This window comes from Mastigoproctus giganteus, chromosome 1, assembly GCF_048544385.1.
Source record: "Mastigoproctus giganteus isolate SK-2022 chromosome 1, ASM4854438v1, whole genome shotgun sequence".
In the NCBI taxonomy this organism is placed as follows: domain Eukaryota; kingdom Metazoa; phylum Arthropoda; class Arachnida; order Uropygi; family Thelyphonidae; genus Mastigoproctus; species Mastigoproctus giganteus.
The window spans coordinates 4,761,740-4,786,445 of record NC_143575.1 but is presented as its reverse complement, the minus strand read 5'-3'; the positions used below and the strand labels follow the sequence as shown (position 1 = coordinate 4,786,445).

Here is a 24,706-nt window from a genome sequence, read left to right as displayed (position 1 = left end):
GCGACAACGTCGCACTGCCCAGGAACCAGGTATCCCACGAATTCTGTCCTTTCAGTGTATATTTATCAATGATATTAATGAAAGTATATCAGGTGTACAAGTTTGCATTTGGCGCCTCCATAGCCAGGTGGGAAGGAGCAGCAGTGCGTAGCACATACTTCTTGATTAGACCGGGGTTCGAGCCCGTTACCACCAAATACGGAGGATGCGGAAAGGTCAGGGAATGACCACCGCATATCCCGGAGCAATATGGCCTTAGTTGCTAATGCTCCTAAAAACCAAATAACAAACAAACAAGTTTGCAGATGATACAAAGGTAGTCAAGGTGGTTAATGATAGCAATGACAGAATGCTACTGTAACAGGATCTAGAAAAGTTGGGTGATGGGCTGAGAAATGGCAGCTGAAGTTTAACAGTAATAAATGCAAAGTACTGCATATGGGTAACAGAGTAACATACCAACTGTATGGTACTACACTCAGGGCAGTGGAAAATGAAAAAGACCTGGGGTAATTATGCAGTCAGACATAAAATTCTCTGAACAGTGCAGACACGCTGCCAGGACAGCTCATGGGGTTTTGTCAATGATATACAAGAATTTTGCTAGTGGGGATAACGAGGCAATTATCCCATTGTGTAAGGCAATGGTCAGGCCACATCTTAGAATGGATATAGAGCTGTTGGAACAAGTACAGAGAAGGGCAATGGGATTAGCTAGGGGAATAAAGGGATTCTCTTACTAAGAAAGGCTTCAATTCTGCAAATTGTAGCATCTGGAGACTATAACCTGTGCGGTGATCTGATTTAGGTGTTTAAGGGTTTGAATGGATTTAGCAAGCTCAAGCTGATGGGATTCTTCTTCTTGCTCAGACTACACATGGGGAATAAATTCAAATCGAGGAAGGACAGTTGCAGAACAGATGTGCAAAAGTTTGCCTTTAGCTAGTGGGTGGTTGATTGCTGGAACAAACTTCCATCTGTTGTTATTGAAGATGTTGATAGCATTAAATAAATTTAATGAAAAACTAGACAAATTATTGGAGGAAATGGATAGTTGAAATGGGAAGTGGCTTTCTTTTCTTTTTTTTTTTTTGGCTGATGTTGTACAAGGCTTGCTTTATTGCATCATTTGCCATGGCTAATGCTATAACAAAATTATCCAACTATTGCCACCTAAGTGATTCAAACTTTGGAGCTGCCTATTTACCATAATTAAATAATTTAGATTCCTCTACCACTCACTCTATAACTATAAATGGTGGAAAGATTCGAACGATACAAAGGTTCTATGTATATTAAGTAGTAACCTACAAAATCTATAGCTAAATTAAAAAATAAAATAATGAGCGTGACTAGGACAATAAAGATATTTACAGCTTTTTATGACAATTAGATCAATATAACAGCAAAACTCTTCAAAACTTATCCGTTTCTTTGGAGCTGAATATTCTTTGACTAGCGCGTGAATACTCTTGTCCCAAGTCTCAATTTAGTCGACACTGTGAATAAGAGGCTACTAGGAGACGGTCGTGTTCAAAGCCGCTAAGTGGATTTTTCTTATTTATTGATTTGAAATTATTGTTTTTCTAAAACTTTTGATTTAAATTTAGTAGTATAACATTATTTTGTGATTTTCTGATTAATTTGGTGTATTTATTCTTTACTCGGCCTTGTAATTGCATAAAATTGTTATATCAAATTATATTCTATAAGTAGATTATAGACCTAGTCAGGATCCTTAGTTTATTCTAAATTGAGATAGCGAGATCTGGAAGCTAATCAATACTTACGAGTCCACAGAAGTACCGTTCGAGAATTCCCGCCATTTTTACACGATAGCATAAGCTTAGTGTAGTATAGTGCATAATATAATATTGTCAATTAATCAGTAAATCTATTAATCTTGATAAACTTTATTGTCAATTAAATTGTATTTTTAACTCTATATATATATAACGACTTAATCGTAACAAATAATTAATACATAACTATAGTGGTACACGTGATACGGAAGTTGTATAAAGGGAACTCGTAGAAAACACTAGATACCGAAAAAAATATATATATATATAACTTAACTGTTTTGGGATATAACTTAAGGATTTAATTTTTGTTTTGAAATTTTATTGAATTAAATCGGAATCATGACTCTGACCAGAGCAGAGGGGGGCAGTTGCCCTCTGAATCACAGTCTTTTAAAATGCACTGTTTGCTTGATGTTTGCGGAGCAGTCGGGTACGGGACATGATACTGCCAAGGGGGATGTCTTTGTGTGTGCACGATGTAAGGAGTGCAAGGAAATCAGGCTAAAACTCAGCATTGTTATGGGCCTTTATGAGAGCTTGAAGGACAGGGTGGATGCCCTCGAAGGAAATAAATTGAGGGGCCCATCAAGCTCTCAGCTGCCCACATCAACGCCAGAGCTTGCACTTGGTCATCAGGCAACACAGAGGCAGCCCCCCTAGGCAGAATGCGCTGGTCCCACAGGAACCAGTAGTTGTTGGTGACTCTATTGTCAGGGAAACAGGGAACATGCTTTGTAAAAAGGATAGGTGGAATAGGACCAGGGTATGTCTGCCAGGGGCAAAGGTTGATGACGTAGAGCGGATATCATCTTTTAAGGGCACAAAAGGTGATATAGTTGTACACGTTGGCACTAATGATATTAAGAGTAGGAGACCGGTGGAATTACTTAGCAAGTACAGGTCACTGTTGAAAAAAAGCCGTGAATTAGGGTTGAATTTGAAAGTGTCTGCATTTCTGCCCAGACACGATAGGAGGGAGTATGCGATGAGAGCCCTATCGATCAATTCGGCCCTGGAGGGATTGTGCAAGGCTCAAGGGGTAGAATTTTTTTCAGCCTGGACTGTACTTGTTAACAGGAGAGATTGCTTCTACAGGGATGGGATACACTTAAATAGAAAGGGTGCAAGAATTTTTGCTGATGCTGTCGAGGCAGTGTTAGGTGGGTCGGAAAGCTGCTAGTTGGGGGGATACAAGGACTAATAGATTAACAGTAGCCACTGGCAGAGGTGGAAGTGATTCTTGCACTGCTTCTATTGAAATGAGCAGAAGCCTGAAAAACAAGATGCAGGATATTTCAGAGACTGCTGGGAGTCATTACGGTACAAGTAAACACATGGGTTGTGTTAGGGTAACTAAGAATAGAAACAGGTGCTTGTATACCTGCGTGTACACCAATGCTAGGAGTTTGGTAAATAAATTTGATGGATTTGAGGTATTGCTCAAAACATCAAAGGCAGATATTGTTGGGATATCAGAGACGTGGTGTCACACAGATATAAGTAATGCGGAACTGGAATTTGGAGAATACAATGTGTACAGAAAGGATAGACAGGACAGGAGGGGAGGAGGGGTTATGCTATTAATTAAGAAACACAAAGTCCAAGGAAGTGAAGCCAGTCGACATCGATGGACAGGGCAGTGTCGAGTCAGTTTGGTGTGACATAAGCATAGGGAAATCAAAATTGAGAGTAGGAGTGTGCTATAGGCCTAATGACTCTGATGAGTATAATAAGATATTGTACAGGGAAATAGAGTGGGCCAGTAAATCAGAGAGTCTTATAATGGGAGATTTTAATTTCCCAGATATTGACTGGAATTTGTGGGTTGGTCACTCGCACACTAGCAAGGCTTTTGTGGATTTATTGGATGATTGTTTTCTACATCAGCATGTTCATGAGGCAACAAGAGGGAGCAATACTCTTGATCTGATTATCAGTAGTGATTCTTCATGCATTAAGAATCTGCAGATAAATGAACCACTAGGTGGCAGTGATCACAGTGTGTTGAAGTGAGATTTACTCAAGGAGGTAACTACCATCAGAGGTAAAGGGAAGGGTTTTTGTTTTCGTAAAGGTGACTATGATGGTCTGAGACAGTATTTAAATTCTATACAGTGGGACCAACTGATGATGTTACCAACAGCAAACTCAAAATGGGAAGCATTCAAGGAACTAATCTTGGAGGCTACCAGGCTTTACATACCAACTAAGAAATATTGTTCAAGGTTTAGGCCTAAATGGTTGTCAGATGAACTAATGAGACATGTGGCAGAGAAGAAAAATGCATGGGATACATACAAATTAATGGGTGACATGGAAGCCTATGATAGATATAAGTTGGTCTGTAACCAAGTCACAAAGGAGATTAGGCAGGCAAAGGCAGACTACGAAAAATCCTTGGCAAAGGATACAAATAAAAACAGAAAAGAGTTCTTTTTACATATTTAAACTCAAGAAGGAAAGGGATGAATCAGATTGGTCCACTGGATATTGATGGTTCAACAGTTGAGGATCCTGCTCAGGTGGCTAACAATCTAAACGAGTATTTTGCATCTACATTCACGCATGAGGAGTTATTCAGGAAGGAGAATGATGTAGGTAAAGTAAACATTGGCAGTGAGCTGGATGATTTTGTAATAACTGAGAGGAAAGTGGAGGAGAGATTATTGAGGATAAACATAAAAAAGGCACCTGGGGTGGATGGAATCTATCCAGTTATATTAAAGGAGGCAGCAAAGGAAGTAAGCAAACCCCCAGCCATAATTATGAGAGCTTTTTTGGACTCAGGGGAGGTACCCATAGACTGGAGATGTGCAAATGTAACCCCAATTCACAAAGGAGGATCAAAGGCTGACACAAGTAATTATAGACCTGTTAGTTTAACTTCTGTTCCAGGTAAATTAATGGAGGCACTGGTTAAAGAAGTACTGCAGGATCATCTAGACAAGAATTCAGTTATAGCTCAGATGCAGCATGGGTTTGTTAAGGGCAGGTCTTGCCTGACCAATTTGATTGGATACTATGATGTAGTCACAAAAGAACTGGATGCAGGGAATAACTTTGATATTATATATTTGGATCTTAGAAAGGCTTTTGATACTGTTGCACATGGAAGACTGCTGCACAAATTGGAGCAGTGTGGCATTGGAGGCAAATTGCTGCTATGGATAAGGGGATGGTTGAGTGGCAGAAGACAGAGAGTGGTAATCAATGGACACTGCTCAACGTGGACTAATGTTATTAGTGGAGTTCCTCAGGGTTCAGTGTTAGGTCCGTTGTTGTTTTCGGTGTTTATGAATGATATTGATGATGGGATATCGAGTTTAATGTCCAAGTTTGCAGATGATACAAAGGTTGGCAGGGTTGTTAAGGACACTACTGACGCTATGCTGCTGTAACAGGATCTGGAAAGGTTGAACAGATGGGCTGAGAGATGGCAAATGAAGTTTAACATTGACAAATGTAAGGTACTACATATGGGAAACAGTAACCCCAGAGCAACGTATCAACTCTGCGGTACTATACTGACAGTGGTGGAGAATGAAAAGGACCTGGGGGTAATTGTGCAGGCAGATATGAAGTTCTCTGAGCAGTCCAGATGAGCTGCAAGAGTAGCTCATGGTGTCTTGTCAATGATATACAGGAATTTTTCTAGCAGGGATAAGGAGGTGATTATTCCCTTGTATAAGGCAATGGTTAGGCCACATCTTCAGTACTGTATACAGGTCTGGAGGCCTCATTTCAAGAAGGATATAGAGCTGCTGGAACGGGTACAGAGAAGGGCAACAAGATTAGTGAATGGAACAAAGGGTTGCTCTTACGAAGAAAGGCTTAAGTTTTGCAAATTACAGAGTCTGGAGACTAGGCACCGGCGAGGGTGATCTGATAGAGGTGTATAAGGCTTTGAATGGTTTGAGCATGCTCAATGCCAATGGGATTCTTCATCTTGCTGAGAATAATCACCTCAGAGGGCATAAATTCAAATTGAGGAAGGACGGATGTCGGATAGATGTGCGGAAATTTGCCTTTGGCTAGCGGGTGGTTGGTTGGTGGAACCGACTTCCATCACTTGTTGTTGAAGTTGATAGCCTAAACAAATTTAAAGCTCAACTGGACAGGTATTTCGAAAGAACGGAGGGGTGAAATGGGAGTGGTGTGTGTTTTTTTTTTTTTGGCTGATGCTGAATAAGCTTGCTTTCTTGCATCATATGCCTCTACTAATGCTAATGCTAAAAGTATCGGTAAGGGTATCCACGTGTTTTCAACTCCGCTACCGTTCGTAACTTTCCCACCTTTGTGGTACGATAGTTATATACCGCACTAGATAGCGTTAGTTGAACTTCGTTAGCAGTTAAATTGTACTTTTAAATAAATACATATAACGACATAGATTACAAACGTAATATAATTAATTATATTTAACATAATTAATAACATAACATAATTAATTATAATTAATTAATAAATTAATAGAATCATGACTCAGACCAGAGCACGAAAGCAAAAGGCTCAAGCTAATGGAAGTGCTGTGGCTCGGAGCAGAACTGAGGGGGGACAGTTGTCCTCTGACTCACAGCCTTATAAAATGCACTATTTGCTTGATGTTTGCAGAGCAATCGGGTACGGGACATGATACTGCCAAGGGGGATGTCTTTGTGTTTGCGCGATGCAAGGAGTGTATCGATATCAGGCAACAACTCGGCGTTCTTGTGGGCCTATATGAGAGCTTGAAGGACAGGGTGGATGTCCTCGAAGAAACTAAATTGAGGGGCCCATCAAGCTCTCAGCTGCCCACATCAACGCCAGAGCTTGCACTTGAGCATTGCGTGACACAGAGACAACCCCCCAAGGCAGAATGCGCTGGTCCCGAAGGAACTAGTAGTTGTTGGTGACTCTATTGTCAGGGAAACGGGGAACATGCTTTGTAAAAAAGATAGGTGGAACAGGACCAGGGTATGTCTTCCAGGGGCAAAGGTTGATGACGTTGTAGAGCGAATATAATCTTTTAAGGGCACAAAAGGTGATATAGTTGTAGACGTTGGCACTAATAATATTAAGAATAGAAGACCGGCAGAATTACTTAACGAGTACAGGTCACTGTTGAACAAAAGCCGAGAATTAGGGTTGAATTTGAAAGTGTCTGCAATTCTGCCCAGACACGATAGGAGGGAGTATATGATGAGAGCCTTGTCGATCAATTCGGCCCTGGAAAGATTGTGCAAGGCTCAAGGGGTAGAATTTTTTTCAGCCTGGACTGTACTTGTTAACAGGAGAGATTGCTTCTACAGGAATGGGATACACTTAAATAGAAAGGGTGCAAGAATATTTGCTGATGCTATCGAGGCAGTGTTAGGTGGGTCGGAAAACTGCTAGCTTGGGGGGAGACAAAGACCAATAGATTGACAGTAGCCACTGGCAGAGGTGAAAGAGATTCTTGCACTGCTTCTATTAGAATGAGCAGAAGCCTGAAAAACAAGATGCATGGTATTTCAGAGACTGCTGGAAGCCATTGCGGTACAAGTAAACACATGGGTTGTGTTAGGGTAGCTAAGAATAGAAACAGGTGCAGGTATACTTGGGTGTACACCAATGCTAGGAGTTCGGTAAATAAATTTGATGAATTTGAGGTATTGCTAAAAGCATCAAAGCAGATATTGTTGGGATATCAGAGACATCGTGTCACACAGATATAAGTAATGCGGAACTGGAATTTGGAGAATACAATGTGTACAGAAAGGATAGACAGGACAGGAGGGGAGGAGGGGTTATGCTATTAATTAAGAAACACAAAGTCCAAGGAAGTGAAGCCAGTCGACATCGCTGGACAGTGCAGTGTTGAGTCAGTTTGGTGTGACATAAGCATTGGGAGATCAAAATTGAGAGTAGGAGTGTGCTATAGGCCTAATGACTCTGATGAGTATAATAAGGAACTGTACAGGGAAATAGAGTGGGCCAGTAAATCAGAGAGTCTTATAATGGGGAATTTTAATTTCCCAGATATTGACTGGAATTTGGGGGCTGGTTACTCACACACTAGCAGGGCTTTTGTGGATTTACTGGATGATTGTTTTCTACATCAGCATGTTCGGGAGGCAACTAGAGGGAGTAATACTCTTGATTTGATTATCAGCAGTGATTCTTCATGCATTAAGAATCTGCAGATAAATGAACCGCTAGGTGGCAGTGATCACAGTGTGCTGAAGTGGGATTTACTCAAAGAGGTAACTACCATTAGGGATAAAGGGAAGGGTTACTGCTTCCGTAAAGGCGACTACGATGGACTGAGACAGTATTTAAATTCTATACAGTGGGACCAACTGATGATGTTACCAACAGCAAATTCAAAATGGGAAGCATTCAAAGAACTTATCTTGGAAGCTACTAGGCTTTACATACTAACTAAGAAATATTGTTCAAGCAAAATGGATGTCAGATGAACTAATGAGGCATACGGCAGAGAAGAAAAATGCATGGGATACTTACAAATTAACACATGACACAGAAGCCTATGATAGATACAAGTTGATATGCAACCAAGTTACAAAGGAGGTTAGGCAGGCGAAGGCAGATTACGAGAAATCCTTGGCAAGGGAAGCAAAGAAAAACAGCAAAGAGTTCTTTACTTATGTAAACTCTAGAAGGAAGGGGATGAATCAGATTGGTCCCCTTGATATTGATGGGTCAACTGTTGATGATCCTGCTCAGGTAGCTAACAAACTAAATGAATATTTTGCATCGACATTCACACATGAGGAGTTATTCAGCAAGGGGAATGCCAGAGGTGTATTCAACTCTAGCAGTAAGCTACAGAATCTTGAAATAACTGGGAGTAAAGTGGAGGAGAAACTGTTGAAGATAAACACAAGAAAGGCACCCGGGGTGGATGGGATCTATCCAGTTATATTAAAGGAGGCAGCAAAGGAAGTAAGCAAACCCTTAGCCATAATTATGAGAGCTTCCTTGGACTCAGGGGAGGTACCCATAGACTGGAAATGTGCAAATGTGACCCCAATTCACAAAGGAGGATCAAAGGCTGACACAAGTAATTATAGACCTGTGAGCTTAACTTCTGTTCCGGGAAAATTAATGGAGGCACTGGTTAAAGAAGCACTGCAGGATCATTTAGACAAGACTTCAGTTATAGCTCAGACACAGCATGGTTTTGTTAAGGGGAAGTCTTGCCTGACCAACTTGATTGGATACTATGATGCAGTCACAAAAGAACTGGATGCAGGGAATAACTTTGATATTATATACTTGGATCTTAGAAAGGCTTTTGATACTGTTGCACATGGAAGACTGCTACACAAATTGGAGCAGTGTGACATTGGAGGCAAATTGCTGCTATGGATAAAGGGGTGGTTGAGGGGGAGAAGACAGAGAGTGGTAATCAATGGACACTGCTCATCGTGGACTAATGTTATTAGTGGAGTCCCTCAGGGCTCAGTGTTGGGTCCATTATTGTTTTTGTATTTATAAATGATATTGATGATGGTATATCAAGCTTAATGTCTAAGTTTGCAGACGATACAAAGGTTGGCAGGGTTGTCAAGGACACTTATGACACTATGCTGCTGCAACAGGATCTGGAAAGGTTGAGCAGATGGGCTGAGAGGTGGCAAATGAAGTTTAACATTGACAAATGTAAAGTACTACATATGGGAAACAGCAACCCCAGAGCAACGTATCAACTCTGTGGTACTACACTGACAGTGGTAGAGAATGAAAGGGACTTGGGGGTGGTTGTGCAGGCAGATATGAAGTTCTCTGAGCAGTGCAGACGGGCTGCAAGAGTAGCTCATGGAGTATTGTCAATGATATACAGGAATTTTTCCAGCAGGGATAAGGAGGTGATTATTCCATTGTATAAGGCAATGGTCAGGCCACACCTGTATACAGGTCTGGAGGCCTCATTAAAAGAAGGCTGTAGAGCTGGTGGAACGAGTACAGAGAAGGGCAACAAGATTAGTGAATGGAACAAAGGGGTGCTCTTACGAAGAAAGGCTCAAATTTTGCAAATTACAGTGTCTGGAGACTAGGCACCAGCGAGGTGATCTGATAGAGGTGTATAAAGCCTTGAATGGTTTAAGCATGCTCAATGCTGATGGGATTCTTCCTCTAGCTCAGAGGAATCACCTGAGAGGGCATAAATTCAAATTGAGGAAAGACAGATGTAGGATAGACGTGCGGAAATTTGCCTTTAGCCAGCGGGTGGTTGGTTGATGGAACAGACTTCCATCCCTTGTGGTGGAGGTTGATAGCCTAAATAAGTTTAAGGCTCAGCTGGACAGGTATTTTGAACGAACAGAGGGGTGAAGTGGAAGTGGGTTTTTTTTTTTTTGCTGATGCTGCATAAGCTTGCTTTCTTGCATCAAATGCCTCTACTAATGCTAATACTAATGCTATTGCTTGGTCTCATGTATCTCCTTCACAAAACATTAGGCACTAACCAAAACAAAGAGTAACACCAGCCAATGTTGTAGCAAGAGGTATTAATGGATGTAATTTTATATTATAAAAATAAAATTTTTTATGCTGTAGAACAAAATACATCAAAGAGTCATATGCTGCCACTGGACTGTAACTTATTGTCTTTATTGTAAAACTTGATAATGAACTATGAAAAAACTAAAAAAAAAAAAAAAAAAAAAAGAAAAGTTTTCTTCTTCTTGACCATTTGTTTCATAAATAAATTTATAATTTTATATGCAGGGTGACTCACTGGTGATTAATATCAATTCTAGGTAGAAATTAGTACAAATTAAGAAGAATAACACTCACTAATTTTATGTGCAATTATTACAAAAAATATTAATTTCTGGCCAAAATTTACTTACAAATCTATTAAAAATGCGATTCCCATTGCATTACTTGTAATATACAACCCATTCAGAAAGCATTGATATATACAATGTAATTTTCTAAATGTGTATATCATTCTTACATACCTTAATAATATAATCTTGCCTCCAGTCTACATCAACTATATGTGGTGGGTCATGAGATATCCTGCAACAGAATTTAACTGTCAACAGATAATGACCTGAAGAATAATACCATAATATATTTCTTAGTCAAAACAGTATTTGTTTTTGAAAAACTAATCGTGTTCCTGTAAGTTATTTTAGTTGTAGTTGACCAAATCATATGAAATATTTTTTCTGATTGATGTTCCTTTTATCATATTACAGTAAACTATAAAACTTCGCACTTGAAAATCTGGCACTTTTTTGTAAAAAAAAAAATAATAATAATATTTAACAATCCAGGAATATTAATGCGACCCAGCACTTTTTTTTAATGCATTTGCCTTTAAGAATTCATGCAAAAAAAAGGGTCACTTTATCTCTTTATAAGATGCTTGTAGAACTGACTATCTTCTCCTTTGATCTGTTTTTGCAGCAAGCAGGAATTAAAAGATAAAACTGATACAACAGCCTGTTTCAGTACTAACTGATTCCAAATGTACAACGCTTGCATAACATTTTACAGGTGCTATTGATTGGATACGTACATGCAAATCCTTCTCTCTAGATGAGAGTTATTTAACAGGTGGCACATGGACTACAAGAAACCCAAATTAGTTAACCCATGGCAACAAAGATAGAACCTAACAATTAAGATGCATATTTGCAAAGATACATATGGAAGAATTATCCACTCGAACCAAGCAGTACAAATAATATGTGGTGTCCATGCATTATAACTGCTAAATAGCCGAGTGGTCAGGAGCACGAGTGCAGTACACATGCTCTTTACGTGGACCAGAATTCAAGCCCGTGACTACTAAATATGGTTAACATTTGTATTGATTGATTTATTGTAAACTCCACTGACCTGGTGATTGTGCCGGAGTATAAACAAGAACATTTTTAAACATTCTTTGTGTTTGTATGCACAGCAAAAGTATAACTATTAAATTTTCCAAATGTGCTTTGTGACTGTATACCATCGTAATTTAGTTAGGAGAGAGCTTCATACATAGCAGAATTTACTGGAGTGATTTTTACACTTTTAAGGCATGACAATGAATGTTTCAATTTAATGATTGACCTGTTTCAGTAATTCACTGGATCTTGCCCGAAATAATTCATAATCAAAAATTAAATTATGAAATAACAAAGATAGAAATTCAAACAATTACATAAATATGAATGTATAAATAATAACTGTATTCACATAAGTTAGCTGAATAGGTATGTGAGTGGTATAATCAGCCTCATCATGTTCACGTAATTGGTCCCATCACAAAAACTAGAAGTGTTATAGGAAAGCCAAAAACAGACTTGGAATCAGAATTCATGATGCAGTCCACATAATTTTTTTTTTCTAATAAAAAATATTTGTTGACCTGTGTAATTGTAAAATCAGCATGGCATTAGATTCAGGAATAAATGGTACATTTAGGACTCTATAATTATAATTATCAACCTCTGAAAATAATTTTTTTATGGACATCAATCTTTTTTACAAACATTTTTATATAATATTAAGATGGTGCAAAAGGGCATAAGTCCATAAAGTTTAATGACCAAAAAGAAAAATTAAAAAAAAAAAAAAACACATAAAAGCTGAATTGGATACTTGTCCATAAGTACAACTTGGTAATATACACTGGAAAAGTACATATTACCTAAAATAAATGTGTAAACTACTACGACATAAGAATGGGAAATGGAACTCAGATGTGAACTCCGATGCGAGTATGATTAATCAAGTTTATCCCATAGCACATTTATTAATAACATATTGGTACTAGCATATAACCCATCATAAAATGATTAGAGAAATACTGTAAATGGAAAAAAAAAAAACTGTAGTTGAATTTTTGAATTCATTTACCTTAATTTTACTTTAACTTTTATTATTCTTTTCCACTCAATTCATTTCAAAAGTCCACTAATTCTCCACAATTTCTCTATTTATACCTGAAAATACTTTTAAAAAGTTTGCTATAAAAGTTCAAACATAAAAATTCTTAAGATAAAAATGTTTCACTGAATTTAATTGTAGCACAGGGAATAAAAATTTCATAAATTTTCAGTGAAAATTCATAATTTTATTTCTACTTTTTTCTGAACTGTATGAATTGAAATTTAATCTTCAATGCATTTCATACTGCTGCTATCTCTTTTGCAATCAAATCATCATGTTTATAACATGACAGATAAAAAGACAAATATCTATATAAATCCTCCATGATTGTAGAGTTGCTTTCCCACTTGTCACTCATTTGGAGAGAGAGAGAGAGAGAGAGAGAGAGAGAGAGAGAGAGAGAGAGAGAGAGAGAGAGAGAGAGAGATCTGGATTTGAATCTCATGGAAAAGTAGAGGAATTCTTAAAAACTTTTTCAATTAGGGCTGTAGTTAGCCAATCTCAAGTGGAAGGAGTCACCCCACCCACTCGACAAGTTCCACTTTTTTTAGCACCTGCACAATATGCAAATTAGCCCATGAACACATATTACAAAATATTACAAATATAGTACACAATATACCATGTCAACTAGGATACCATAACTAGTGCTCAGCCGTGGATGCCTTAATACACCTACAAGAACAAGTAACAAGATGCACCAAGAAGTATTTCCTTGTGATTGCCGTGGACTTTGCTGGGGCCTTCGATGCACTTTGGTGGCCAAGCAGCTTGGCAAGGCTTCGGGTTGCTGGGATCCCAGGCAACCTCTACAGGGTCATCAAGAGCTACCTCACAAACAGATCCATCAGGATTGTTGCTCCCTATGGGACCCTCTCCAAGAATACATTTCGCGGCTGTCCACAGGGTTCGGTCCTTGGACCACTACTGTGGAACATAGTAATGGACTCCTTCCTAGCTATAGACCTTGACGAGGTAAAATCGCAGGCCTTTGCTGATGACCTCTTACTGACAGTGTCAGCGGACTCAAGGACACAACTGGAGACACTGGCAAACCGGGCTCTGTCCACCCTTCAGGAATGGGCAAAGAAAAATCAACTTAGAATATCCCCTGCAAAGACAAACTCCATTCTGCTCAAGGGGTGCCTCAACCTCAGGCGGCCTCCACAAATCAAGATTGACCAGAAAACAATTAAATTCTCAAAGCAGCTGAAGTACCTAGACATGATTCTAGATCCAAATCTATCATTTCAGGACCACCTGAAATATTTGCGTACAAAAGTCAGACGATACACTGCATTGGTTGCCAGAGTCACTCGCAGACTGGGGCCTAGACAGACGGGTGCTACGTCTTTTCTATAAAACCATCTTCACCCCAATAGTCACGTATGCATCTGGCGCATGGTATCAAAAAGCCACAACTGTTGTCAATAAACGAATCATTGACTCGATTCACCGATCAATCCTTCTGACCATTACTCGAGATTGCAACACAGTGAGCACACATGCCCTGCAAGTCCTTGCTGGTGTCCTTCCACTGGACTTAGAGATCATTCGACGGGGCCTCACGCACCACCTGGACAAGGGTATCCCACAGACATGTTTGGGATTCACCACCGACATCATCAATAGCAAGACTATGGAAAAGAAAAAGCTCCATGCTCACCTGCTGCAGATGTGGCAGGATGGATGGGCCACCTCGCAAAAAGGCGAAATCACCAGAAAGTTTCTGCCCAATATTCGTCGGGTTTTTCCGAACTTCCCACCCTGGTTTTCCCCGGGCCTACAAGTCACATACCTACTGACAGGACATGGAGCTCTGAATGCAAAGCTATCCCTACTCGGAATACAGGAAGATCCCACCTGCACCTGCGGGGGGCTGGAGAGCTGGCAGCACCTCATGCATGATTGCCAGCTGTATGACGACCTCCGCAGCGCATTCATCACCAAAATACAGTATCTACCATACGGCCAGGAGTACCACATCTTGGACACCAAGGAAGAATATCAGGCTTTCTCCAGCTATGCACTGGCCCTGTTCACAAGACGGAGAGCTCTTATCGGCAGCAAATCGCAATCAACAACTGACACAATAAGGAAATGAACAAACCTTGAAGGAAATCATCCCGTGGAAGACGCCTGAATCCAATGGTCTCCGATAATCAAGGCACTAAACCCTGAAGTGGACCTAAAGTTGAATAAATGAGAAATGACTCTATAAACAACATTGACGCAAACACCACATGGATGGGAAATGTCACAAGAAAGACCCCACAAATGCCGACAAGCAAACCCGGACCTTTTGACGGTAAAGACTGCATAACGGACGGGAACCACCTCATGACCGATCATGCTTCGGTCCGATTGCTCCTGGAAACTGACTAGAACCACTAGCAGCTCCGCTGCCAAAGGCTATATGGCGAGCTGAATGGGGTACCCTTACCCTATTCATCTTAAATTCCAACACTGCCTATCCCCGGCAGGAGGGAGAGGAGACATGCTCTGTTTCCTCCCTCCCCTGCCAACCCATCTCTTCGCCTGGTGAGGCATGGGCCTGCCTCACTGACCACCTGGGGTCGCCTTCTCTATCGTCCCCATGCTTCTGCCTTTCCCCCCCAGTCTTCAGTCTCTTCCCCCACTCTAACTGTATACCTTATCCATAGCAGGGGGAGATAGCTCTTCTTTATCTCCCCCACCCGCCATCCAAACTCCCCTCTGGTGTGGCATGGGCATGCCATACTGCCTAGCAGGGGTCATGTCCTCTATCGACCCCTTACTTCTACCCCCCGTCTTCAGCCTCCACTTCCTCCCACTTTTATCTTTCATCTAACGTATAGCCCACACGTCTAAATTTAATAACAACAAAATTCTGCCCGACCTATTAGGCCTTTTAACACATCTTTCTAGCGTTCAACCCCAACCAGCGATTTGCTAACAGCAATCTCCTTAAGAATTAACGTCAAATGCCTATATATATATATTTTTTTTTTTTTTTTTTTATTATTATTTTATTTATTTATTATTTTTTTTTTTACTTTTATCATTATTATTTTTTTTTATTTTATTATTATTTTTTTTTATTTATTATTATTATTTTTTTATTAATTTATTTATTTTTTAGGTCCTAGCCACTGAAATCCCAGGAAACTAGGTGGCAGGACCTGCCGGAGCAACTCGTCATGATGCTGGACACCCGGCTAGCCTCCACGTGGCAAGGTATGGGCAACGTCGGGCCCCACCAGGGGCCAGGCGGCCAATAAGCCGGACAAACAATGGGCACAACAGATCACACTGCACAGACATGACCCGCACACTTTCAAGTCTCTGGCTTGACAGTGTACTGTCCTCGATACAGCGAACATACGCGGAGATGGGAGAAATCCCAGGCGCCGTCTGACACGAACATACCTTATACCTTATATAACTAGTGTACTATGGCCTGAGTAACTGATGTACCAAAAATTCTCCAAGACAAAAAAACTATCATAAAAAATTATTCTTTTCTAGCAGAAAAAAAATTTCACTACTTCAAACAAATACCGCTTACTTTACTCAATATTTGAGTAAAGTAATATACAAAAAATGTGATAAGGTGAGACATGAAGATTTGAAACATGCATACATGAGCACAACAAACACGTGGTTAAAGGGGACACAAAAGAAGCTGAATTAGCAAAGCACATGTTGGAGTGTATTCAAGCATATAGTGATAAGAATTTTGTGGTAATGGGAGGGGGGGGGGGAGGGAAGAGACTGAAAAAAACAGAAGAATAAAAGAAACTTTATACATCAACAAATTTAGACATATTGCTTTAAACAGAAATATGTAGAGATACATAAGGGGAATTATGGAATGGGATTTTCAACAATAAAATTAAGTAGGGGTTAATAGGGTATGGAGGGGTTTGCTGGAGAATAATAGGCTGCGATGATAACAGACACTGGATTAGAGATGCCTCTTACATGTCAGCACTCTGAGAAAGGCAAATTTCTAATCCTTGTTCTAACTCATTGTGCATGAACAAGAACCTGGTAAAAGGTTCGTAACAATACACTCATTTATTAAAATTAATCTTCATGGTGTATGAAGTGTTATAATAGTTTGTCTTGAAATGGAAGCCATCTTTAACATATCATAGTGAAATCCACGGGCTTTCAAGAATATTTCAAAGTCTTCACTGTCCGTAATCTGGAAATCGAATAAGAAAACAGATTACGAATGCGAAATTTTTAGAAATCTTCAAGTACCGTGTTAATAGACTAGAAAAGAATAGCGAAAGCTTAAAAAGCGGTACTCACCTTGAAATTAATCTGCGATGGTTTACTTAGGTAGCGTGGTTAATGTTTAAGTTGAATTGTTAAATTGAAAAATTAAAAGGGAGGGAAGTAGGTAAAAGTTGACTGAGTTAAATGGACGCAAGGAAACAGAAGTGTACACATCCAATCCTTGGTTGTCATCGAAATAAAAGAAAGAAGAATAATTAAAAACTATGTAAGTGAATCCGGTGAAGCCAATAGTCTTTACGAGGACTTTCGTTAGTTAAAGAACGTCTTCAGTTGGCAATGTGTGGGGAGAGAACGCGCATGGTATTTTAAGAATAAAAAATTATACTCTTGTGATGCCTTTTTTGACATGTGGGAACTTTAATCTCGAGAAGTTCCAAATTGGGGAAAGATTGAAGGGGAGTTTAGAATTTAGAATTTTGAGGTTAGAGTGGTGCTTGTACCATTCGATAACTAGAGCTTCATATTGAAGTATTCTGTAGCTGGATTTTAGTTTAATGATGGAAATGGCAGAATCGATGAGCGGGTTGTGGTTATGAGTCTGGGCATGAGTTGTAAGTTCTGTGACAGATTGGTTAGACGTGAGACTATGGAAATGGTAGTATGCACAGGTGTTGGATGTTTTTGATGAGCCAAATTTGGTAGTGGTATTTCCGATATAACATGTGTTGCAGTTTGGTTGACAATTAATGAGGTATATAATATTATTAAGGTCGTTTGTAGAATATTTGTATGTGTCTTTATAGGTGCTGAAGAAGGATCCTAATTTGTTGTAGGTGGAAAAAACAAGGGCGATATCAGTGTTGTTAAATAGGCGTCGGAACTGTCCTGCTAGTTCATTGTGGTAAGGGAGGACTATGCGGATGTTAGTTTTATTTTTGTCTTTGGTTGGGATGTTAGATTTAATTTTATTTTTAGCGTTAAGGATTGTATTTAAAATGAGTTGGTGGGGGTAACCTCTGGATATAAATTTGTCGGTAATATACTGTATTTCATTGTGAAGGTCGGTGGGTGAGGAACTGTACTTTAGTGCATTGTGAATTTGGTTATATAAAACTGTCTTTTTAGTGTTTAGAGGGTGATGAGAAGCAAAATGTAAGTATTTACCGGTGTTTGTATTTTTCCTGAAAATTTTCGTATTTAATTTTGTGCCTGTTATATAGATAGTGAGGTTAAGGAAATTTATCTGATTGTTCTGTCCAATTTCAAGGGTGAATTTAAGTCTATCATGTACAGAGTTAAGTTTTACGAAGAGGTTATTAATAATGGATACTACAAGAATGTCGTCGGCATAGCGCATGTATAATTTTAGTTCAGGGGGAAAGGGGTGTAGAATTTGGCTTTCAATGGCGGCTAGGTAGATTTCGGACAATGGGGCCGAAATCCCTAGTCCCATTGGTAAGCCATATATTTGTTGGAAGATATTTTCGTTGAATCTAAAAAATCTTGCTTCTAATAGAAGGGTGGTGAGTTCAAGGATATGGTCTATAGAAAGGGAGGTATGTTTTGTTAAGGTATCGTCTGTTTCTAAGAACTTGCGTAAGGCTTGTAAAGTAAATGGAATATGGACATTTGTGTAAAGAGAAGTAACGTCATAGGAAGCTAGGATCTTTGTATCGGATATTGTGATATTATTAATTTTTTGAAAAGCTTGACTGCAACACATGTTATATCGGAAGTACCACTACCAAATTTGGCTCATCAAAAACATCCAACACCCGTGCATACTACCATTTCCATAGTCTCACGTCTAACCAATCTGTCACAGAACTTACAACTCATGCCCAGACTCACAACCACAACCCGCTCATCGATTCTGCCATTTCCATCATTAAACTAAAATCCAGCTACAGAATACTTCAATATGAAGCTCTAGTTATCGAATGGTACAAGCACCACTCTAACCTCAAAATTCTAAATTCTAAACTCCCCTTCAATCTTTCCCCAATTTGGAACTTCTCGAGATTAAAGTTCCCACATGTCAAAAAAGGCATCACAAGAGTATAATTTTTTATTCTTAAAATACCATGCGCGTTCTCTCCCCACACATTGCCAACTGAAGACGTTCTTTAACTAACGAAAGTCCTCGTAAAGACTACTGGCTTCACCGGATTCACTTACATAGTTTTTAATTATTCTTCTTTCTTTTATTTCGATGACAACCAAGGATTGGATGTGTACACTTCTGTTTCCTTGCGTCCATTTAACTCAGTCAACTTTTACCTACTTCCCTCCCTTTTAATTTTTCAATTTAACAATTCAACTTAAACATTAACCACGCTACCTAAGTAAACCATCGCAGATTAATTTCAAGGTGAGTACCGCTTTTTAAGCTTTCGCTATTCTTTTCTAGAAAACAGATTACTACAACACTTTTCCGGAATTTTTTTCTGCACTATTTTGTATCAGAACTTCAGAAATATTTCTTGGAGAAGAACATGGCATTTAAGGCATTGTTAATCCTTGACCATGCTCCTGGTCATCCTTCTCATATTGGGGATTCCCACAGTCAACTTAGCATTCCTTTTTCCATACTCTACCTATGAAAAGGAATAGACAGATGACGTGGGGTAGTTTTTTGGCTGATGCTGTATAAGCTTGCTTCTTTGCATCATTTGCTACTACTAATACTGGATCAAGGGAGTCATTTTCACCTTCAAGCAATATGAGAAGAACCATGCCTGAGGCTATTTTTGCTAATGATGGGAAGGAAGCAACAACTCATGCAGTTTTGGATGGGGAATAACATCCTTATGGCAGTTAGAATGTAAGCTGGAAATATCAAGATAATATAAGCAATGCAAGTAAATATAACAGTGGAAATTTTAGACACAATGAAATGCCTTAAACTAAAAACAGATACTGAAGATGTTGTTAAGGGTCTCATAGATAAGATGCTAGCAACTCATCAGTTGTAAAACTCTTCTATGAAAGAGAAGGATTTCAAAAATGTTGATTTTATTGAGTTGTTGAAGACAATGAAAAATGCAGAAAGGGATTATTCAATACCATAATCAGTGAAGATTAAATCTCCAGGCAATAGGAGTCATAAAGAATTCCAATCCCACTGTTAAATGAAACAGTAATGTTTTCAGTGGCTTTAATGATGTCAGAGCTTGCTAAGATTCTTTATGAAGAAAAGAAACAGGCAACTCATCAGCTTTCTTCGAATGAATTTTTCAAAATAGATTAGTTTATCAGATATATACATATGGTTTTAAGAAATGCATTGTGTACCACACAGTCCACTATTGTTGCTGGAGGAAGCTTTGTCTTCAGCTTATTGAAGAACAAGCTGAAGACAAGGATTGGGACATCAGAACACTTCTTGGTGTCCTGCCAACTGTTCTCTATTGTAATAAATCGCACATACAGTCTCGGTGTGTCATTACACCATGAAACTTTAATCAATCATACCTTGCTTGTTTCATTACATTAAGACATGTCAAAAAAATTTTCAAAATGGGTAGTTAGCATAATACATTTGGATTTCGCAAGAATGAACAGTATTTTCATCCTTTGAATGTTATTACTTATTGCAGTGCTGCTCACCAACTTACAATCAACTACTCTTCATTGTTTTATAGAAAATTACTCTGCTCACCAAACATTCATGTTCTTCATTTATCGCCATCTGCATTTTGCTATTATGGGTATTGAAATGCTGCTAACTGAGCCCTGGAATATTACCAATTGTTAGTGCTTTTTGATTTTTGTATTAAAATCAAAATACAGTAACAATTAATAAAAACATATAAAGAAATACTTTAGAATGCAACATGTATGTCTGACAAAAATAAAAAATTACATTCTATACCAACAGCAAAATTTTTTATAATATCCTTAAACAGTGGAATACCTATCAGTAATATAATAATAAACACTTACTTGCTAAGTATGGCTTGTATCTTTGCTTTTTCTTGCTGAAATAAATTAAATATAAAATAAAAACAGAAATGCTTGTATATTCATACAATAAAATTGTCATACAACAAAATGATGAAGATATTATCAAAATAAATTTTATAACTGAAATATGACAATGAAATATACCTTTTTTTTTTTTTTTTTTTGCTACAAAAGGTTTCAAATATTTTAAAAAACTTAAAAAAATTATCAGTGTTACATAATATAAAACTTTTGATTAATAACAGATTATATTACTTTAGATTAGCTAGATTAATATCAGCAGTAAATCATACGAATCATAATTCCCAGGTTCAAAATGTCAACTATAACTTTTTAGTGCCCTATTGTTATTGTTGTTTCTAAATATTTCTTTGTTTCTAATTTTTTTTTAAAACACAAAAATATAGTATATATTAAGCAGAGGCAACATAAAATTATATACTTAATAAATTCTTCATCCTTGTCTTAATACATTAATTTTAACTGGAAAGATAGTTTTAAGCTAGTCAGGTCCAATTTCTGTTGAACCAAAATTATTGACTAATATTTATCTGAGCCTGCAGCACTGTTGGAAGATCTATTTAATGATTCTAAGGGTTGATTGTAAAGGAAGGAGCGGTGCATGAAGAAGCTGATTTTATACCATTCTGCACCTGCTTTGAAGTTCTGGAAGGAGGATGCAAAAGGGGCCAGAAGCAGAAATTGTGGCAAACGATTTTGCTAGTGCATTAGCAACTTCTTCAGGAGCAGACATGTCTCTCTCTTTCCAGTGAAGTATTGGAGATGGTAGCCGAACGAATTTGCCATTTAGGGCCTGTATCCTTCTCCAGATGACCTGTGTGTGTTGGTGTCTTTTGTGATGATTGAGGCAAAAGCAATCCATGAATCACATTTCACTTTCCATATAATTTATTTTGGTTTAGCTTTAAGTCTCTTATAAGCAATTAAGTTATTGCAGAAATTATTCCAAGCAGAGTTTTACTCCCATTTGGCATAAAAAGCAATCTGTATTCCACCAGTGATTTTGGTGAATGCTATGTATCTTGGATTTTGGAATAAAAGCATCAACTTCAGTCAGAATCTGATTGGTTATGTAAGTAGTTACATCAACAATAGGTTGTTGTTGAACATAAAGTCTGTCTAAAAGTATTTGAGCAGAAGAGCCATCCCAGCTTGCCTTTTTAAACTTCCAAATGGATCGTTAATCAGGATTTGGTTTCTTCGAAAAACCAAATCCTGATCCCCTGTTTGTTATGAGCAAATAATTGGAAAGTGATCACTGTTAAAGGGATCGGTTAACACCGACCATGTCACGAATGGAAAGATGGATGCTGAACAAATTGACAAGTCAACCACAAAAGTTGATCCTGTAGGTAGGTAGATATAAGTGGGAGATCCAGAGTTTAGTAAATTAAGATCATTATTATTCATAAATTATTCACCCAATTTGCCTCTTGTGTCCATTGCAGAGAAACCTCACAATGGATGGTGGCTGCTAAAATCACCAAAAAATCAAATTGGAGTTGGGAGTTGTGTAACGAGGTTGTCAAGTTCTGAATGGGGAAATAGTAGAGATGGTAGAATATAAATGGAAACAAGGGTAACTGATATACCCACTGCAATGCGAGCTGCCACAGCTTCTACAGTGGTTCATAATTGAATGGGTTTGGATGGTGTGTTAGAATTAATGAGAATAGCTACTACTCCTCGAGCAGGAGACTCTGAGCTCCTATCTTGTCTGTACATGATACAATTTGAGAATTTTGGTGAAACTTTGAGTGAAAAGAATGTTTCCTGTAGGCACTTATGGGATTGAAGTGAGCAAGTAAATCCTCTCTAAGTCATCAGAATGACTGCTTAGTCCTCCACAATTCCATTGTATGATGTTATGCATTATTTAGGTTTGGCTGAGGATGACTCATCTGACTTATTTTTGTTTTTTTTTTTTGGTTTTTTTTTTTTTTTAGGAGCATTAGCAACTAAGGCCATATTGCTCCAGGATATGCAGTGATCATTCCCTGACCTTTCCGCATCCTCCGTATTTGGTGGTGACGGGCTCGAACCCCGGTCTAATCAAGAAGCGTGTGCTACGCACTGCTGCTCCTTCCCACCTGGCTACGGAGGCGCCTACTTCTTTTTGTATGCAGGGCATTTTTTCTGGTCTTTTTTTTGGGAAGATGGGGCATCCGGTATCCATATAGTGTCGTTTGTATGAAGTTCTAGTATGGGTTCCTTAATCCGAGTGTACTATACCATTGGTGGGCGATTCGGTTTTCTTGCCTTCTTTAGTAGTTTTCAATCTTTCACTGTCATGTGAGACCATTGGAGTATTAGTTGGGATACTAATTGCAGTGTTAATTGCTTCATTGATTTTAGGAGTATATTTTCTGGAGGCTGATAAAGTTGCTTTAATCCAGTTCACTAGAGAGGTGTTGGGTGGTATTGACACATCTGTTTGAACTGCAATTGAAAGATAGCTTCGGGTGCAAGATGCACAGGACAGACTAGGCATGGGCAACATAATTTGTGTGCATGCCTCAGGATATGTGACTTTATGGTCTATTTTGTATTTTTGAATTTCATTTACAGTTTTCCACATGATTTAGAAAAGGCAGGGTGGCTTCCTTTGCTGTTGGGACAAACGGGAGTTGAGGCTGAGCAATCTGCTTTGAACCATAAGTAGGGCAGATGGCATCACCTCTGCATGCCTGCTAAGAATGGCCATATTTCTGGCATTTAAAACAACAAAGAGGATTTGGAATGTACGGCCGAATTTGGTAGTTTAAATAACCAGCTTTTACTGTGGATGGCAAATCAGGAGTGCTGAAAGTTAAAATGATGGATCGAGCTGGAATGAGATTTCCATCTTTTTCAGTCATTATCTAATTATCTGGGGTCGCCTTCTCTATCGTCCCCATATTTCTGTCTTTTCCTCCCAGCCTTCTGTCTCCCCCCACTACATAATACGCAAGTGTATACCCCCACATAACTTAAAATTTAATAATGACTAAATTTAATTGCGTTCACACTAAACTCATTTGGCCTTTCTACTCAATTTTCTTAACCCCCACTGAGCAAAAATTTTATTTTATTTTAATATATATATATAAATTTTTTTTTAGGTCCTTGCTACTGAAATCTCAGGAAATTAGGTGGCAGGATCTGCCAGAGTAAATATTTCAATACTAGTGTACCTGGTCCCACTCCATGAGGCATAGTGTGGACAACGTTGGGCCCCAGCAGGGGTCTAGTGGCTAAATGGCCAGAAGAACAACAATACACAACACTACACTCATACAATATCCATACACTTTTAAATCTCTGGCCTTTACAGTGAACTGTTACACCCACAATGAAAGCAATGCGGAGATGGGGAAAACCCATGGTCCCGTTAGACATGAACACACTATACACTATCTGTTTCATACTGGTTACCTTCTCATTACTAAGTTCCAACTAATTCCTCCTCAGACACTGCAAGTAGATCCCACTCTGTGATGATGCCTTTCGACGAATTTAAGGTATTGTGGGGAGTAGCAGATACTAGCGCCAACTAAAAGTCATCTTTAATAGTCACTCCGAATGTTTGGAGGTGGCTGTTTCAACTAGGAGGTCTCTGGATTGTAGTTGCTTCACCATTTTTGGTGATCTAGCAATAGATTGCAAATTTTTTTTATCATAAATGGTGATAACTTGCCCACAGACTGGGTGGACAGAGCGTATCACCAGAAAGTTAGGTATGTTAGGACACTGCACTTCTCTTTGAAGTCTTTTTGGTTGGTTAGCATCATTTTCACTGGATGTTTCTGTCCTTAAGCTTTATGGCTCTAAAG

At 38.7% G+C, this 24,706-nt stretch overlaps 1 protein-coding gene across 2 annotated transcripts in view; it reads right to left on the bottom strand.

Annotated features, from left to right (window-relative positions):
• Window positions 1-24,706, bottom strand: part of LOC150090505 (COMM domain-containing protein 3) — a 73,893-nt gene that overhangs the window by 18,530 nt on the left and 30,657 nt on the right. For both annotated transcript variants that reach the window (XM_090378536.1, XM_090378531.1), the window contains exons 4-5: window positions 20,853-20,887; window positions 10,754-10,814 (exon numbers count right to left, since the gene is read on the bottom strand). In XM_090378536.1, coding sequence (XP_090234662.1) covers window positions 10,754-10,814; window positions 20,853-20,887 — 96 coding nt within the window. The remainder of the gene's footprint in view (window positions 1-10,753; window positions 10,815-20,852; window positions 20,888-24,706) is intronic.